We start from the raw sequence: 20,220 nt of genomic DNA, 5'->3' as shown, positions 1-20,220 counted from the left end.
AACCTTAGTTTTTCCCCGGAGGTCTCCCATCCACTACTGACCAGGCTCACACCTGCTTAGGTTCAGTGGGTTGCTAGTTGTGAGTTGCAGGGTGATATGGCTGCTGGATAAGTATTAAGGATCCATCCAGCCTGGAAACAGCAAAGAATAAGAAAGTGGTTTACAGTGTATCACTGCTCCCAGCATAACTGGGCAGCATTTCCAGTTTGCTACAAAGCTCTGTGTAAAGAAACAACTCTTATTTCTGGTCTTTCCCCCTTCCTTTTGAGTTCTCAGGTTTGTTTTGTAACTCATCCTTTTTTTATGACCTTTATGTATTACCTTATTATGAAAACTGAAGAAGAAACATATAGACAGCCATACAAAAATGCAAACCTGCAATTAAAGAACAAAATATAAAAATAATTTAAGAGATAAAATAATGAAACTGTGTTGTTATACCAGGGATGTATAACAGAACTGTGCTGTTAGAAGGAGATACATATTCAATAAATTACTACTGCATTTCTGTTTTTCAGATTCAATCTGTTCTATAAACAGCTGTGCATTTGGGTTACTATGAAATGTCCACTGAGTAATTTCTCTTGAAATATTTATCTTCTCCAGTGCAGTTATAGTGCGCTTTTACTTTTTTATGCCATGGATCTTTTGAAATTACCAGTGGTATGTTTTTGCCTTTATCAACATATTCTCCTAGAATTATATCTTCAGCTCATGGCTTGGACTGTTAAATTGAGAAAATATTATTTGGCAGCTTATTCTTCGGTAAATACACTTCAAAACAACTAAAAGTACAAGTTATCTTTTTTTACATTTCTCCTTTTGGGGGGCTGTAGTGGCATGGTCTGTTTGCAAATCATGGTTGGAGAATTGTCATTTCAGGACAGGACTAAATGAGAACAGTTGTGTACTGTATGTAACAGTCACATTGAGTATCCCAGCCTTAAGCAAGAACAACTTTTACAAAGAAATATCCCCTTTCTCTTCCATTTTTCCCATCAATCCTTGTAAAAAAAAAGGCTCTGGAACTTCAATTAAGCAATGATAAAAGGAGCACTGGCCTGGAAACATGTAAAAGAAACAGTAAAGAGCTAAGTAGGTATTTTGCTTAATAGACCATGGTGGTGAGTTACAGCCACAGCACCTGTGTACCTTACATGTTGTTTTTAGGATCTACAGTATATACTTATCACATTTGAGCATTTCTCTGTATATTAGACTTTACAAACTAAGTTGCTTTTTGCTAAGGGCTGAAACTTGCTAACTCTACCCATATAAGGCAGCAGTTGTAAACCAAACCTGACTTCTGTATGAGCAGAAACACATAACTCTGAAAATAAGAGACCCTTTTCATTGCTTAGATGTGATCTAACTAGAACTGGCTTCTTGGTGCCACAGCTGCTATTGGTATATCCCAGGTATAACTCTTTAACTCTGTTATGGGCATCCATTTCTGCCATCAAACCTAAATCATCATGCACAGGGGATTTGTAAGTGGCTAATGTGTTGCTTTTCTGCATTAAAATGAAAAATGTTTTATCTTTCTTGTGTCACAGAGTCAAAATAAATTCACTAGAAACCTTCAGAGCATGCAAATTAAAAGATGATCTCTGATACATGCATAACAAATCAAAATTTAAGCATTTACTACCTTTCTGAGATCACAGGGAAATTATTTAGTTGCACCCTGGTGCCAAAAAAGAAATCCTTAAAGGATAAAAGTCCTGTAGAGCTATTTGTGATGCTTAATTATTTATGGAGAAGGAACAGATGTAGGAAAAAAAAGCAATGCAAAAAACTGCCTTAATTAATGCATCAAATGGTAAGAGTTCAGCTGTTTAATATAATCTACAAATCAAATGGAGGAACAGAGATCTTTCAAATTATTTGCATTACTCTCTAAGAGGGAGAAGGAATCTTGAGTTGCCTTGAGAGAGAATCAGGGTTCATGAAAAGAAAAACACCTGTACTTAGTACTAGGTTCTGACTGTTTGAATTAGCATTTTACAATAAAAGGCTTGTTGCAATAATAGAAATTATGCAATGGTGACCAAGCTGAATGTCCATTTTAACATGCATATGGAACTTCTTAATGACATATTTTGGCATGATTAAAGAAGTCAGAATAAGGAAGTCATGTATAAAATACAAAGGGATGAAAACCTTTACCTTTTGTGTTTTCAATATGATTTCTGCAAGCAGACGTTAAAAATAACAATGACCGAAATTTGCAAGGGCAGAGACTCAAGATCTTCATGCAAAAGCTTATTTCCAAGTCAAAAGCCAAGACACACAAGAGCTGAAGCCATGGAATCTCGTTGAATCACATATGATTACGTGACATACAGTACAAATACATGTAAAGAAAGGAAAGTTATTTAGATCTAGAATGTATATTTAGAAATATAACAATGCTTTTTGAAGAGTGAATTCATTCTTGAATTTTGAAGAGGAATTCACCTTCCTTCCAAGGAATTTATTTGTTGTTTATAAAACTACAAAGGAGCTGCTTTCACAGTGGAAACTGCTTTGGGGTTAAAAATCATTTTCTGTATATAGCATCAGTGCAGTTATAATGCAAACACAATCTGCCTGGAAACAGGGAACACTTTTAGAAGTTTGAACAACTTCTCTTCTGTTTATAAAATAAAACACGAACAGAAGAAACACATCGTTAGGTGTGGATTGGGGGCAGCTACTGTGAATGATTATTTTTTTCAGAGTAAAAATTCAGATCTGAGTTCCTCATTTATAATATTGTATAATAAAGCCAAAAATTTTAGGACTGTTTCTGGAAAAGTGCACACACATGGGTCAAAAATCTATGGTCCATTTGTTGTGTTTTGTGTTTCTCTCATATTAAATGTTATGCTGTTTGAAAGAAAGAGCTTTTGACACTTTGACACTGGGTCTCAATGCTTGGGAAAAGGGCAGTGTATGATACATTTTCTTTTTGCCTGGATTATTTGCCATGCGAATGAGGTTGTGGCTTGGTCCTCCAGCAGCTGTTAATTGTTGTGACCGAGTTCCATGAAGCATCTCTCCAGTAGCCTTGAAGCACATCTCCTGCGCCTGGAAATCACTGCAAGCAGTGAAGCTTTGGCATGTGACCTAGGTCTATGGCTCAATCTGTCAGCAGCTGCTAAATGCTGCCACTTGCTTTTCCAAAGCATTTTCAGAATCATAGTTCCTTTAATCATAGAATGCATGGCCTGAACATGTTTGAAAGAGGAAATGGTTTGGCTTTAAAATTGGGGCTCAAACATATGTTTCGCAGGCCACTGACCCTTATAGTTACATTATCTAACTCAATTTATAAGCCATCTCCTTAGTACTTGTCCTTAACTTCCAACACTTACAGTATGTCTAAAAATAGCATTTCTGGTTTATGATTGGAGTGGAATGTGTGTTAAGGATGGTTTTGAATAACCTTTTAAGTTCAGTTTAGAACTTTTTAGTTTGATGGAGATTCTTCAGTTGGTTTAGTTTCTGGATTTGCCACAGAAGTTTTTAGGGAATTAAAGGGTTCCTACATCTGGAAACATACTGGAGTCTAATATTGGTGGAGTAACCCAAAAAAAAAAACATCACTACTTTGTATTTTAATCTGTTTTAAGAGTAAATTGGACGACACTTTCTACACTAGTGTCCACTGATCTTAAACATATCCATTAACTAGACTGGTTTAAAATTTGTCTAAGTGGTTAGACTGAACTAGTCCCTAGAGTTCAATGTGTATTCTAACCAATTTCAACTCCCTGAAAAGTATAATTACAGTTTAGTTCAGAGCCTGCCAAAAGACATCATTATGGAATCTGACTGAGTTGACCTACACTGTTTTAAATAAAGTAGAAAGGGTCAATTATGCTATCTCTTTCAATTCTACATAACCTTTGTGCAATCATTATATTTGAGGCATTGATCATTCAGCCATCAGTGTAAAATGTCTTATTAAGATGTGAGAACCAGATCACTCTGCTATAAAATAATGCAGCTAAATTGCTAAAATTGAATTCAGAGGAACCACAAAAGCTTAATAAAAGCCAGAAATCTATAATTTATTGAAATTGAAATCTGAATTATTAGATGGTATGAATAGTAATAACAAAGTAATGAAATCTACTAAACTATGCTTATTACTGTAAGTGCTACTTACTGTCCCCGAGTACAAAAGTGGATCAATTACTTGACTCATACATTTAAAGTCTCATAAATCTTTGTTAAAATATCATCTGCTACCTGCAGTATGCACCAAAATATTTAGGCTGTGACACAGACAGATAGGGCTTCTCTTAATGTGAAGGTCAAGGTCTGATTAAATTCTGCTGGTTTCATGTAATGTATGAGCCCTCAGCCATAATTTCTGCATTGATTGTGTTTTAACATTGCAAGGAGCTTTAATTTAGGTAATGTGCTGTATTGACAGGATAGACTTCATTAACATTTCTGGTTGGTGTTGTAAAGTACATTTATTTTTTTCATCACCATAAGCTACTTCAGTCATAAAGTAGTATAACATGGTGCTCCCAGAATAGCATACAAGGGACACAGGAACCTGCAAAGATGGGATTTTAAATTAAAATAAAATAACTATTGTGTATCAGATTATATACATTATGTTGTTTTTTTCCCCAGCAAAATCAACCATGTTGTTGTCCCCTTTCTTTTCAAAAACCTAAAATACCATACTACTTTTGAACTACATTAAACTGTGAAAGAAAACATACATTTTCTCAATCAATATTATGTTGCAAGGGCTCAGAAAGACTGCTATTTGAACATAGAAACGACATCTCCTCAAACACGTAGAAATTACCCACTGGAAACTTGTTGTGGTGAAAAAAAGGCTTTTTTTTAATTTGGAAGTATGCACTTTAGGTATTAAGGCTTGGCTTCAGTGCCAAAGACCCTTCACAATTGGAAATAATTAGTTTGTATGGTAGTAAAAGCTATAAATGAATCATTTCATTTATGAGACATTTCCCCCAACACTCTGGGGTCTATTTATAAAACCTTAACAGAACCTATAGTATATAACCAAAACAGAAGAAAGGGTAGTTTTCTCCCGTTCATTACCATAGTTTAACTGAGCTGAAATGTATCACACATCAAAAATATATCTGACACTTGCTGTCTTTTGTTTTCTTCCTTAAAAAATGTTAAGAAAGTCAATAGACATTAATGAATAGAAGATATTATACAGTATTTGCTTGCATACAAATTCAGAATAAAGTATGGGACTTTATGTTATAAGTAACCCAATCCATAACCAAACCAGCTCTTTCACAGTACGTACTGGAATTGGATCCACTCATTTATTCCACAGAATGTAGCTCTTTGCTGTTACTCTACCGTCCTCTAAGACATCATGAAGGTGCGTGCTCTCTAATTGCAGCTGAAACAGTAAGGTCACTGCAACCTTTTAACGCAAGGGTTCTCAAGGTTGGCTGACACCCCACATTGGTGGTGCTCCGTCGCACAATAAATAATGCGCACCTTGTGTAATTTGCTCATTCTGACATTTAAATAGTATTGCATTTCTCTACAAATCAATAGAGAAGCCAGCTGCTCAGATCCGTCCATTACAGTTTGAGTATATTTTGATCTTAGTTTGCAGAGAGGGTATCCTTTAATGTCACTTCCCAGATGCTTCTGTGGTTCTTAATAGCTTTGGTCCTGTTTGCTAATTATTTGGCTCACATGAATTGTAATCAGTCCAATTTACTGATGCATAGCATACTCTTGTACTGTACTAAATATTGAAGCGAGGCAGGTGGCATGGTGTTTTGGTTGTCAGTGCTGCTTTTGCACAATTCTTGTTTTAGAGCCTGACCTTTGTGTGGAGTTTGCATGGTAGCCCCATGTTCACATGTGTTTTCCCTAGGTGCTCTGCTTTCTTTTTGAGTTCCAGTGTTAACTTTCACTTTCTGTATGCAACTGTGGAAGTGAAAAAAAAAATCTTATCGCTTAAGTAGTTTGACACGTTCTCCCACACAATGGCAGTCTTCAGACCACCTAGAAAAACCATTGTTTTATAACACATGAATAGAAAAGAAATTCTGTTACTTAGACTGCGTCTGCAAATTGAACACTTTTTTAGAGAATTTGCTATCCTTCTTTTCTTCCTATGTTTTCCCAGATATTGCTTGCAGAAAACTCTACAGCTTTGACATATACAGTGTAATTAATTCAAAATATTTCCTAGCATTTAAGAGTGCTGTAAATAAATATTTGATGAGCTACATCAGCAGAAATACTAACATATATAAACCTTCAAAAAGCCTTCTGTTTGAGTAGCCTATTTGAATTCAAGTGTGTACAGTCTGTAACGCTGCTGTAAAATTTTAGTTGTCAGGTTTTCATTGTATTTTAACCATAAATGAAGTCCAACTTTTTGGTAAGAACTCATAAATATGACATCATGCAAAGTACACTTGTTTGCTTTAAATCTATCCACCAGTCTGTCTGATATCATATGTATCTGTAGGTCTTCGTGAAAAGCTTACAATATTTGTATTAAATGAAGTGTTCTGTTCCACTTCATCATGCATTTTATTGATTTGTTTTTATAATTGGTTATGTTGCAGGGTAGTTCAGCTCCATCTCAAATAAAATTCATTTTCTGCATGGTATTTGAGAACTAGAAGACTCAAGTCAGTTCAGCACAGCCGGCTGTGTACTCCAGTGGGAATATGCTACAAAATTGCTTTCTTTTAAAGGCTTCTGTAGATTTTCCTGCTTTGCTGGTGAAAGGGCAGTCTGTGTTAAATGTCTGCTGAAAACGCCAATAACAACAAAGACCACATTTGCTGCTCCTTATTGTACAATTTTAGTTTGTTAGTTTGTGCTTAGGGAAGATACAATTATTTATTAAAGTGTCATTTTCCTGCCCATTTAAAATACTACCCGATTGGATTTTGCTTCCAAAGTGAAAGCATTTTGCTATGTCTTTTCACGTAAAAATCCATTCAAGGACTCTAGGTGAGCAGGCAAACACTATATTTAAGTAAACAGGTCATCCAATTACTAAAATCTTTCAAAAGAGAAACAGTATCTCTTAATAGTATGGGGGGTCTATGGATATGAGTTTATACAGCGGGCTTCCATTTTGAAGCTAGGAGTACTCCTCCCTGCCTTTTCTCACCCAAGTTAGTGTGTCTTCAGGAATTGCAGGAAATTTAGTTTTTGGCTTATCTGCATGCACATTAACCCATTAGAAATTCTCTTTAAGTCTCCATTAAGAAGATTTAATCATGACTCCTCTTTTACCTGCACAGAGCATTCTTTCTCATCTATTAGATACATGCGTTCAGCTTCTCATTAACACATGTATCAGTATGATTTTTTTTATGGTGCCTTTATTTTTTCAAATGAACCGGGTAGCAAAGTTTTCCAATTGATTGTGGCAGAGCTGTCTAAGTCAGTATGTCCTCAACACAGGCAAACTCAAAACAGGAGGATCGATGTAGCAAATCCAATGAACATGATAGTATGCTTTTCAGCTTGCCTTTTTAAACTTTCCCTGCTCTGATTGTTGTTTCTTGTCTACTGTTTAATGGCAGTGAAGTTCAGAGCCTGTGCACCAGCATTCATTAGGATATCAAACAGTGTGTATATTTTAGTTAGTGCTTTAAAGGCAATCTTTAAATCTATATCTGACCACTGAGAGGTCGTATAAAAATCCACTTATAAAATAGTACTTGTACAATTCTGTGCTTATGTTCTATTTAGATTTGCTTGAAACTACATCACATCCAAGATATTTTCAAAATTGGAAGACTAGTTAGATAATAGCCTTATAAAAAAATACAAATGTCTTTGTAGCTCCAAATTCACACCTGGATGATGTAAAGAAAGGCACCAAAATCTGTCCACTAATGATGAATTATGAACTGCTTTTCTCATGGGGATAATTTCACGAGCGACACAGGGACATGTTGAATGTTTACAAATGGGTGGAGGCCCATTTGGCCAAATATTGCCAGTTTGGCAGTTAGTAGCTAGTTAATCCAAGGATCCCATCCAGCTATTTCCTGAAAGAAGCTTCAACAACATGGCTAGTAACCTACTCCCACAACCCACAATAAGTAAAGATGTGCCTTCTGGTCTCAGTCTTAAATACACTTCCTCTTTGTTTCCCCTTGTGCCCTCTGATACGTGTTTTAGAAAATGCTGATTTTGTTGATACCATTGAGAATTTTTCATACTTGTTTTCTGTTCCATACAACTGGCATGCCAGTTCCTGCTTTTCTGCTGTTTCTGTAGAAGTCCTTTGGGTCTGTCGATGCTTTGGAGAATTGAAAAATACTTGAGTCGGGTCCCTTGGCTTTTTAGTTTTGAACAGGCTATTAAACCTAACCTGCGTGTCTTTGGAAGGGAAAGAGAGCACCTACAATATATGAGAATGGGGGAAATGTGCAATCTTCACACAGGTACTGTAGATGCTGCAGGCCAGAATGAAATCCAGGACCCTGCTGCTCTGAAACTTGCCCCACTTGTGTTGACACCAAAAGATTTATACAGAAATTACAATGTATAATCTAAGACGTAAGGTACAGCATTTTACAGCAATCCAGTCATCTTAATCTTACCTCAGAGTTATTATTTGGATTCGATATCACATTGACTTTGGGTCAGATCTGCAGTAAAACAGATATGAATAATTAATACATTTTCAATACGTGTTTACCTTCTATTTGTCTAACTGCTTATTCAGAGTAAGATATTGTGTACCAGAAAATTAATATTGAAATGGAAACGGATATAGTACAGTATATGCATCTAATTACAGTATATAATATATATTTAAATAATTATAGAATTTAATACACATATATATATATACAAAGTTACAAATAGGGGGTTATGAAAATAGAGATTTAGTGAAAATAGACCAAGTGGGATAATCTATAATTCAAACAAATATTCACAACCCCTGAATTGTAAAGATATCCCAAGAATATACCTGAGCAGTTGGTATGATTAGAGGGACCAGAGATCTTTGTTCTCTGGCACAGCTTTGGTAAAAAGAGAAATAAATCAGGCACACTGTGTTCACTATTTATTAATAATGACAATAACACATGCTTAGAGCACACAACACAAAATACAAGTTACTCTATTTAGAAACAAGGCATCTTGAAGGCCTTTATCCTACCAACCAAAAAATACTCCAGACTGCTACCTACAGTAGTATTCAAAGATCCTACATACTGTAATACAGAGGCCAACAAGGGAGATTTACCTGCCTTCTAAACTAAACAGAATATGACCTACAGTTAAATCTCTCTCTGTAAATCTGGATAATACAAAGTGAATGGGAAACCTATCCCCATATTCTAAAACTGTCTGCTAAACAGGAGATGCCATTTTTAATCTAGGGATTCTCTGTACAGGAACTGTATTCTTATATAGATTATTAATTTGTTCCCTATTCAGACTTTCTTAAAATGACAGAATGGCCATCTCTTTTAACAAGGATGTACAGTACTTAACTCAAAGCTGGTATTAAAGGCTCATCCAGTTCTCTAATTTGCCACTGCCTCATCTGTTGATAACTCTTAATGATTTACCAAGAGCTTAATTATCGAAGGTAAACCAGACAATTCCTTTGATCAATGCCTCTCAGACCCAGAACAACTCAGTAAACACCTCTGTTCCTTTCTTGCTGTGAAGCTCCTGAGAAGAGCTAGCTGTTGACCATCACCCATTTAGCTGTAACCATTTACAGTAGCTTTAACCATATTATCTGTAATGCTTGCACATAAAGAGACATATATTTCTCCTTTTCTCAGAATTAAGTGAGCTAGACTTGTATTTACTGTAAATTTTCTCTTTTCTACATTGTCTCTCTTTTCACCACTGTGAAAGGGTGAGGGCTACAGTAAGTCATATCCATTCTTATAATTCATTGTGACCGCTTACTCCAATGAATGACAACAATGACAACAAGCCATTACGATCAAAGGAACTCATGTGTTTCATGTTACATTTTGACTACATTTTCCTACCTTTTCCAGATTTCTTGAACTGAACCTTGAATATGATCCCTTTTCCTTCATATAATTTCATTGCTAAAATTCTATGTAGAGTAGCTCTGTCTTTGCAATCTCAATATCGAAGTCAAATCGTATGGTATATTTTGACCCATCCTCTGTCACGATCACTACTCCTCCTCTTAACGGAGCTCTAGCCCCTGCTGGCAGATGTCACTCCTGGCTCGTCATTGAATCCCACTTCGTGAGAGCCGGGGTCCTGCTGCGTCTGGCTCCGTTATGATTTTAACCTTCCGTTCCTGATCCCTCCCCCCCCGCCGGTTCTGACCCAATTCCCGTGTTTTAAACCCCTGGATGGATCTCCTGGCTATGGACTCTTGCTTCTGTCTTGGATTTCCCGTTTGGACCTTTACATGGATTGTTCGCCCCAGAATCACTAACCCTGGACACCTGCACCCTTTGGACACACCCTTCTGTCTCCATACCCTCTCCTGCATGGCTTTTTCCCCTAGTGTTTCCTCACTAATCCGGATCATGTCGTCTCCATAGGGCCCAGAAAGAACTGATCGTGACATCCTCTTTACCACATAAGCAGAAACCAAGCAGTTCATCTTGCATAAATAGGTAGACATGGAAATTAATTTTAGAACAAATTGCGATCAACAGGAGATGTTAAACAGTTCTTAGTTCTGAAAACAATGTGTGAGATGCAGAATGCCTTAATTAGAGTATAGAAGTTTAAATGTTCTACAGCATCTAATGCTGTTTTTTTCAAACGTGCTGGAAGGAAAGTGTATGGGGAAAAATGAGTGAAACATGCAGGAATCAATTGCATCACAATTGCCCATCAAACTATAACATCGAATGTCAGAATGTTTGGCATTGGTCTTCACATCAAGAACTTGCTCCTAATGAAGTTGTTTACCACCAGGCACTCACTGTAGTAACATTTGGACCTTCTCCGTGAAGCAATAAGAGTGGTAGCTCTCTGTGGGTTAATTTTCTCATGCCAGGTTTCCTCCAGGCTCCCCTGGGCTATGCGTTTTGCCATATGGCAGAACATCCTAACCATTGGTGCATTCACGAAAGCAGAAACTGAAGCCATCTTAGACAATTGGGTTACACTGTCAACTATTCAGGGCAGAACAGCCTCCCATCTGTGTTCCTTGCCTTTGGTTTTACTTAGTGGTGCATTCTACAATAATGGCAGGACGTTTGTCCAAAGAAACTCTTGAGCAACATATAGAATGAATATCAGGAACTTATGTATTGCTCTTTTCATAGACAAGAACAATAGGATACAGTATTTCCAGATGTCAAAATTGATAGTCAAATCCTATGTGCCCAAAGCTTATTTTTTCAGAAACATCATGCTATAAAAATTATAACTAACTTCACTTCAGGTGCTTTAATGAAGACATTTAGACCAGCAGGTATAATTTCATAGTCATTGCTTCTAAATGCAACTTTTGAGAGTGATTATTTTTTAATTGTTGACTTTTGGTTTGCATTGCAAAGTTCATTTTCTCCATGACTGCAATAAATGGAAAACAGGTTATGGAAAAAAGAAAAAAGCATTCTAATCAGACAACAATAGAAATTAGGTTACACTTACTGTCTATACCTTTGAAACGTTTATTTTGCTTTTCTTTTGAACTTTACTTTTAAAGTCCTTTTTAATTTAGTCTTTGATTCATTGTAGATGGGTTTTTGATACATGTGTAGATGGGCCTGAGGGAAGCGTACTGTCTTTTCGTGGGATAATTTTAGAAAGTGGAAATGTCTAAATTTTTAATATAAAGACTCAGGCATAGCGGGAAAAATGGTTCTTGTCTGTTATCTATACACTGCTGGGAATGGAAGAAGCTTCCTGTTTGTATTAGTTTCTAAGGATATTTCAGCACTTAAACAAAGTACCAGGCTTCACCACATATGAAAAAGCCAAGTATTGTTTGTTTCATAGTGTAGCGCCCTCATCAGGCAGTGATGGGGCATCGATCAGACAAGCAATGGAGCTGGTTATGTCAGCCCTGGGAGAGCATGCTGGGATAGATGAGAACTTGTTTGGGATAATTGGGAACAGGGGCACTGTTGACTCCTTGGACTCAGGGGGAAGGTCAAGGGTTTGTACAGATGATACAGTATGCGAGTATACTGTATGTGTGTGGCTGTCCAATGTTTACCCATCTGGGTCTGTGGCTTCAGGTTTCCACACTGCCTTGCCAGACCTCTTTTAGTTAGGATCCCCACTTCACTCTCAGTCCCATATAGTTAGCATGCTGCTGGTTAGTGAGAGTATGTATATTTGTTGCCATTGTTAGAGTAGTTGTTCAGATATTGCTCAGATATTGTATTCATGCATCTCGTGACACCAAGCTCTGGTTTCTTCAAGTCTGTTTACCAGAATACCTCTTACTGTACAGTGTATTCAGAATGTGTGCATTTGACCATAGTGCACACAGCATTAAGGCAGCATTTTGTTTTAGGGCTTGTTTGTGCAACTGATGTTAAAATTAATCTGTGAGGAACACAAGCACATTGTTGACTTGGGTGATTTGAAGTGGTCTTCTCCTGGAGCATGATGTTCATGCTAGTTCTAGCTAGCAATGCCATGGAACGGATTCAATTTTATAATTACAGTGGGACTTTGTCTTGACAGGAGGTGAAGCTGGCTGAAAACAGCAGTCATTTACAGTAGGTCATTTTAGGGGTGAAATGCACCAAAGAAAGATTGCTTTACTTGGGCTGCCAATGAAGAGCAGTTAAGGTCATTATGTTGATGGCTGGTTTGTCTTAATAATTTTAAAGAGACACTTTTAAAAGTGTAATGTTTTAAGTAGTTATTGTCATTTGAGGTTTACATGGTTCAGTCTCTGTTTCTCAGAAAGAAAAAAAGGATCTTAGAGCTGTTCAATAATCATAATTAGTTAATTATCCAATAAATCAATTACACAATCCAATATCGGAATGTTTCTCAGCCTGTCAAGAATCTGTGACTGGGCAGATGATGTTTAAGATGGACAACTGCAAAGGTTTACATACAAGGTGCGCAGCAAAATGAAAACTAGAAATATAAAATGAGAAACCGAGTTTAAAGAAGTTACCTATGGAAAAAATATAAATATATTAGATGTGTAAGCTGATAATGTGATTTTACAGTAATTGCTTCCTACAAGGCAATGTACTGTACTGAAGCAATGAAAAAAGCAAACAAAATGGTACAATTCAGAGAGCAAATTCTAATCAAGGGGGCGTGGGGAAATTAGTAAGACATCATTTGGAGTATTGTGCACAGTTTTTATCATCATGTTCCAAAAACACATTCCTGATCTGGTGCAGGTCCAAAGAAGAGTGATCAAGTACATTCCCAGGATAGAAGAAATGCTCTATGCTTGCTGGTTAAAAAGTGGAATTTTTAAGTCCGGATGAACCATTAATCATGGATCAGAGGATACAAGTGGAAACTAGGAGGAAGTGTTTGTAAGGATGAGACTGGGAGGCATGTGTTTTCATAAGTAATGGTGGATGTCTGGAGAGACCCATCCAGCCATGTTGTTGAAACTGTTAGCTTTGATGCTTTAATAAAATGACTGAATGACATCCTTAGATCAATTAAGTACCAGCAATGGAACAAACTAGAGGACATGAATGCACTCCTCATGTGTGCAACTTTTCTTTTCTTATGTTCTTCTTAAAAATCTATATTTTAACCTTTTTTCACTAACAAAACATTTGTACAGCAGTGATATTGGGTGTATTCATGTTTTTGTAACTCTTTTACAGAGCAGCCTTAAAGGTACGGATTCTTGATTTTACCCTCTGCCATAAGGTTAAATATTAATGACTCCTAATTCAGTGACTTGCCAGCGAATTGCCAGCACCTTATAGCTTTTTTATTCTGAACACATTCCATGGCCTGCTGATGTGTGAGCCTGTGGGATTCTACAGATTTATTGAGCTCAGGAGAGCTTAGGAATAAAGAGTGAGGGAAGAAGCTCTCTTTTTGCCTAGCAGCAAGAAACGGTAGTTAGAACAATATTAAGTCTAAATTTATAGAGTGTTAGCTGTAAATTAGCCTCACTTACAAGTGATGAAGAAGGGATTAGCTGCATTAATCAGCAGAATTATCAACTTTCTATAAGCTATCACCCTCCTCCTTCTATGGTCCAGATTGCATGTTTCCATATACTGTACCTAAGGCATAACATTACAGGAATTCCAGGCAAAACAGATATTTTTAACATATTAATCTGATTAATCTCTTCCAGCTGAAATAACTCTATAAGTAAAGCCTTTAGTATTTCTTTTGAGCAGGAAACTATTTTATTACTGAAATCTTAAAAGTTGTTCCGTGCACATGCTTTAGTTTTTAAAAAGGGTCACCTTGGTGCAAACTTTACTTGTTCACCATGTTCTAAAACCTAGGAATAACATATGCATCAACAAAGACTTTCTATTCATAATCTGTAATGTGTCACATTGCGATTGAAAGAATTATTGTTTCTTTTTCTGAGGGTGGACTATTGTCTGATTTAAAGCCTAGTAGGTTACATGCAGTACTAGCTAGACTTCTGGTAATGCACAGTAATAAGTTCTATCAGCAAAAAAATGTAACATATCACATCAGAATGAAAACGTGTGTAAAGAGCTCTGGAAAGACTTTTATTACCACCTTTTATGACAGCAATTGCATATTTCTTTTTCAATTTTCCCATTATTTGTGGAAAAAGTTGAAAACTGTTTCTTATTCCTTCAGCTCAAGGCAAACCTGTCAAACAAAATGAGGTGTTGTAAAATACTACTGCCAGCTCAGAGTACACTAATGGAGCTTATTGAAACTGTTTTGGATATAAAGAAAATATGATAAGTGCTGTGGATTGCTGACTTTTTATCCAGAGTGGTTGGTCTAATTAATCTGCAGTGCTGTATACTGAGTTATACTGCATAAAAATAAACATAGAAAATACTAGTCTCACGAAAAATCAGTTATTGGAAACTCTTTAATGTAAAATAGGATTCTTGCATCTTTTTAGGTGTAACTCATGGCTTAGAGAATATAAATTGGTTTATCTTAAATTGTATTATACTGTACTTCAATAGTATCTGAATTTTGAAAACTTATTTTTTTTAAGTGTTCAGTTTTGCCCCAGTGTATCTCTAGCACTTTGGAATTGGAAGAATTATAAAAAATGACTAAAGAATAAGAAATGCTGCATTCTGTATGTCTGGATATTAGACTCATCCTGGTAGACGTGCCATATATAGTTCTACCTGCAGTTACACAATATTTCATTATTTTAAGATATGTTATAGAACAGAACAATGGACATTTTGTCTGTTTTTTTTCCTGCCAGTCAAGATCAGTAAAGATCACTCAATAGTCAGAAAATAAAAGCTATTTTAAAAATCCATGAACCTTGTAAAGCTCAAATGATAGTTAATTTAGACAGAGACATTTTTAAGGTGAAGGTAATTCATATTTTTCAGAACTTTTCTTAACAATATTAAATCAATCTATTTATAGTAAAATATGTTCCTGCCTCTGTCTGGAAGCATAGATTATTAAAAGTAATAGTAGACCTAAATGTCTTATACAGTATGTACTTATCAATACAGTGTTAAGTGCTGGTATCATAACTTATATTTTGTCAACTAATACCCTGATTTCCTTCAAGGAAAATCTGAATGCATTAGCTACTAGAAACCAAACAAATGCTAGACAGGTTGATCTAACCTGATTTAATCATTTTCAAGACAATTACATTCTGGAAATCAATTTTAAATAATTTTAGGCTTACTGCAGATATTTGCTCTTCCAAAAGGACCAAAATTTGCCATAGGATACAACCTTGATATGATCCATTATTATAGCCTATATAGGTATACAGTACGTAAAGATCAGTACTTCATTTATATTCCTTGAGTTCTTCATTAAACATTGCTGCTGTGTTATTGTATAGGGGCTGGGTGCTGAAGCAGGATGGTTAAATAGGCAATTCTAAAGAAAAACACACAAAGCAGAAGGCAGAGAGGTACAAAATAAGGCTCAATATTAACAGTGCAGGGGAAGCAAGTCCAAAACTCTTCCAGCTTCTACCTGCACTTCTTCTGTCCCTTTCTATATCATAGCTGGATAGCTAAGCTGGTTAATGGCTTCAAAAACACAAGTCTCTTTCTGACACTAAAGTTTCTCTCTGAAAAACTTGCTTCCAGAACTTTAGTCTCTTTCCGAAACTCTTCAAAATACATCAGGAGCTTGTTTGTCACTTTGTTTTGCTGCCTCCTGTTCTGGTCCAGCATATAACAGTGGTTGACGGCCATCTGCTTCCCAGTTTAAAATGTCACCTGACCAGCCATCTTCCACCAGATGGTCAGGTGGCTTGGGATGGCATTCCCCATTGCCCTCTAGGGAAAGTGTTTCTGACACATGGATTTCCATCTCGTCTGACTCTACTGCCGTCTTACAATACAGTATATAACGTTTTCTCAACAGCTCTACTGTTAGATTGGTTGTGCCCTAGTTTTTATTCTGTGCAACAGGTGTTAACATTTACAGATCATTTAAAATTGCACCCCAGAATGCAAATGTTTTGGAAAGCACTGCAATCAAATGATGTCATCTGGAGATCGTGACAAGTAAACGTATTGTGATAGTGTCGGTAGAGTTAGGAGGCTGCCTGAGCACCGGCAGAGCGCTTGTTGTCTTCCTTGCGGTGTGCCGGTGTGTAGTCGTCTGCAGAGGTTTCGGTTCTCTGGTACAGGGGAGAAATCTGTCTCTAATCGGAGAAAGTAGTTTGTGTCACCGATGAGGGGAACACATTTAGTTCTGCCATGAACCCTATCTGCGGTCGTGGAGCTGTGGGTAAGGATCCGCGCCTGTGGCTGGAAGGTTGCCGGTTCAAATCCCACGGCCGGCAGAGGAATCCTACTCCATTGGGCCCCTGAGCAAGGCCCTTAACCCCAACTGCTCCGGGGGAGCCGTACAATGGCAGACCCTGCGCTCTGACCCCAAGCTTCTCTCCCTGTCTGTGTCTCATTGAGAAAAAGCTGGGGTATGCAAAAAGACAAATTCTTAATGCAAGAAATTGTATAGGGCTAATAAAGAAACATTATCATTATCACATTAAATCGCAGCGCTGATTGGCGTCAGGTGTGGAAGCTGCACATTCCCACGCGCCGCAGAGTGGGAAGTGCAGTGGGAGGTGTGTTCCACTGTCACAGTCTATACTGTTAATTATATTTATAGGCTTATATAAGCCCTTTAGATCCGATGCCTATACTTTAAAAAAGGACTTAGATGCCTGGTAATATGCCTTAATTGTTAAGAAGTTTCAATTTCTTCCATTCGTTGAGGTTTATCAACTGTGTATTGTTTGATGTGTATGTGAGGTTAAGTCTGATAAATGTATGAAGGTTACAGAACAGAAGCAGAGAAAGTGTTTCTTACTGCAGAATATAGACAGAATATATAGCTGTTTCACGATATAATCGAAATACACCATCTTAGAAACGAGAAAGCTCTGATGCGAAATTGTAAAACCCAGCAATCTGTCACATGTAAGTTCCTGATTCTCTCCCTTAATCCCTCTCTATTTATGCAGAGCATCACAATAAACATATCATTTTATGCATGTGTGCTTTGAGCAAAATAATGTATGTGGACTTTGTTTATTAAAAGTTTTTATTTTTTATTTGTTAAATAATTCATTAATTATGACACTAAATCAAACTTTAGTATAATGTTGATTCATTCATCATTCATGAATGACACACCCAAGTGACTTTGACTGTTGCATATGCATTAAACTGCTTTGTTAGCATGTACTGATTAGGCTCTGGTGATAAACTGATATAACTTGTTGAATGTGAAACCTGGTGAAAAACACAGAAATTAGTCCATACAGTATGTTTTGCTTATCAAAATTAGAACATTTTTGTTTCACTGGTATGTTAAGTGTTGCTTAGTACAGCACACTGTAGATATTTCTAACCTGGCAAGATGTTACAGGCTAGTAAAGTCAGTGTCAGTGATAGGCTATGTTCTGGTAAAACAGAAGTCACAACACTTATTGAAGAGGGTATCCAGTTGTGATTGGTGAAAAGAAGTATCTAGTCACTACAGATCCACAACTCTCTATGGCAACCTAAATGCACAACACTATAGTGATCATTGATCACTTACCTGGTACCCTACCTGTGGTCTCACCTTGTGTAGCAACATTGCTGTGGGCCAAAATATTTCCCTGTGCCCATTTAACAATGGTTCTCTTTTTAGACGGAAATGTCACAGCTATATCATATACAATATGCACTATGTATCAGACATGAGGCCCATTAAACATCTGTGGGATGTCCTTAGATGATATATTGCATGTAGAGTTCAGAGACCAATAAATGAATACATATGTGCCGAGTTTCTTTAAAAAGAATGACACTGAAACCCCTAAGCCAACATCTGAAACCTGGTACAAAGCATGTGTTGCAGATTTTCAGCTTGTGTTGCTTCCAATAATGGTCAAACAATCTGTTAGCTTATGATATTTAAGGTACACCCCATGTTGATCAACGATTTTGATGATTAATTAATTAAACTGATTAAGATTTATCCGTGGTATGTCAGCTTAATAAAATATCAGTACACTTGTTACAAAAATTACTTTTCCTAATAATCATGTCATGTATTTGTTGTAGGTACAAGTTATACATTCCTGTTGGTGCTCAGTATACTGTATAATGGCTAAGAACATGACATTAAACAACACCGATGGTGGCAGAACCATTTGAAGAAACCTTTAGTTCTGCTTTTTACATTCAAAAATCAAAGTTTCCAGGAGTAGAGAGCTGTATTAACTATATTAAGGCTCATCAGTGTGATGACACTGACCAGTGAAATTGATGTATGTACAATATATATGTATTTTACAAGTATCTCCTGTTTTTTTATTAATGAACCACAAACCTGAAAAGAGTTACTTGTATGACATAACTCTTCTCTGGAAATGACACAGGCCTACATTTAAACCAGATCTCCAAAAGTAATGGGTCTTGTAATCCTGACTCTAGTTTTATTTGTGTTTTCAGCTGCCAAAGTCGTTTGAAAGATGAAGCCTTCATCTTTCATGTTTCTCCTTATCTGCTCTGCGGCCTGCACAAATTTGAAATTAATCTCCAAGAGAAACTCTGGTAAGTCAACACATGTCTTTACAATGAATTTACAGGCACTAGTAGTTAAAGCTCTGTTAATCCTATATCACTTGTTTTTTTACCATTTTATAAAAAACAATACCAAAAAGTTGGTGTGTTGTACCAGTTAGGTTGGTACACTAATGTCAAAGAAGATATCAAAAGATAAGTAGTGCAACATTCATGTTATATCACAGTAATGGGTTTCTTTATCAAAATCATAGCAACAATTATATAACATTGCGTGTTTAATTTTCTTCCCTAAGAAACAACAGTTCATGGTTTTAATGTGAAATATTTCTTTCTACTACAGAAAACAAATTTGGCTTAGTGATGATATCTGATCATACCCTATCAGTGACAGATTAAAAAATAAATCTGCCACACCATAACAGTTTTTTTAAAGGGAATGTCCTTTTGGATTTCATCAGCAAATATAATCCTGTGAATTCTCAACTATGAAAGATCAGCTTTTTTTCTTGCTTTGTGTGTCTGTTTGTGTGTGGGTGTGTGTCTGTTGTGAGCAATTATGTTATCAGCGCCAAACGGCCTTTTATGTGGGCGGTAAAAACATAAAGGCAATCTTGCCTGTTAGTTTATCACCCAGATTGAGATTTAAAAGAGTCAGTCAAATTTATCCCCTGTAATGGCAGATGATTTAATGGAATGGACAATTTACCACAGTGTAAAATCACACTCATGCTATTTTATGTAACACTTTTTTTCTGCAGTCTTTCATCAAAAACTGTGTATGTTCCGTTCACAGCTCCTAATGGGGAGATATGTTATCATTCCAATATTTAGGTACCCATCTAATTACTGATGATTTAGAGGTCAAGTGTTATTTCTGTTAGGCTTTAAATATGATTAATTATTTGTTCTTTACTGTACTTCAGTGATATATGTATGCAGTGTCTAAGAAACTGTAATATGCCCAAGAATGAAAGCAATTTTCATACAGTAGCTGATTTCCTTTGTGAGTCAGACAAAATGTTTGTTTTTTTTATTACGGAGAAGGTAAAGTCAAAGAAAACTTTCTACT

At 36.5% G+C, this 20,220-nt stretch overlaps 1 protein-coding gene across 3 annotated transcripts in view; it reads left to right on the top strand.

The window, feature by feature from the left end:
- il1rapl2 (interleukin 1 receptor accessory protein-like 2) overlaps positions 1 to 20,220 on the top strand; it is a 295,280-nt gene that overhangs the window by 28,553 nt on the left and 246,507 nt on the right. For all 3 annotated transcript variants that reach the window (XM_069193492.1, XM_069193493.1, XM_015351291.2), the window contains exon 2: positions 19,077 to 19,178. In XM_069193492.1, coding sequence (XP_069049593.1) covers positions 19,097 to 19,178 — 82 coding nt within the window. In that variant the 5' untranslated portion in view covers positions 19,077 to 19,096. The remainder of the gene's footprint in view (positions 1 to 19,076; positions 19,179 to 20,220) is intronic.

This window comes from Lepisosteus oculatus, chromosome 8 (genome assembly GCF_040954835.1).
Source record: "Lepisosteus oculatus isolate fLepOcu1 chromosome 8, fLepOcu1.hap2, whole genome shotgun sequence".
Taxonomy (NCBI): Eukaryota; Metazoa; Chordata; class Actinopteri; order Semionotiformes; family Lepisosteidae; genus Lepisosteus; species Lepisosteus oculatus.
This window is presented reverse-complemented; position numbering and strand designations above follow the sequence as displayed.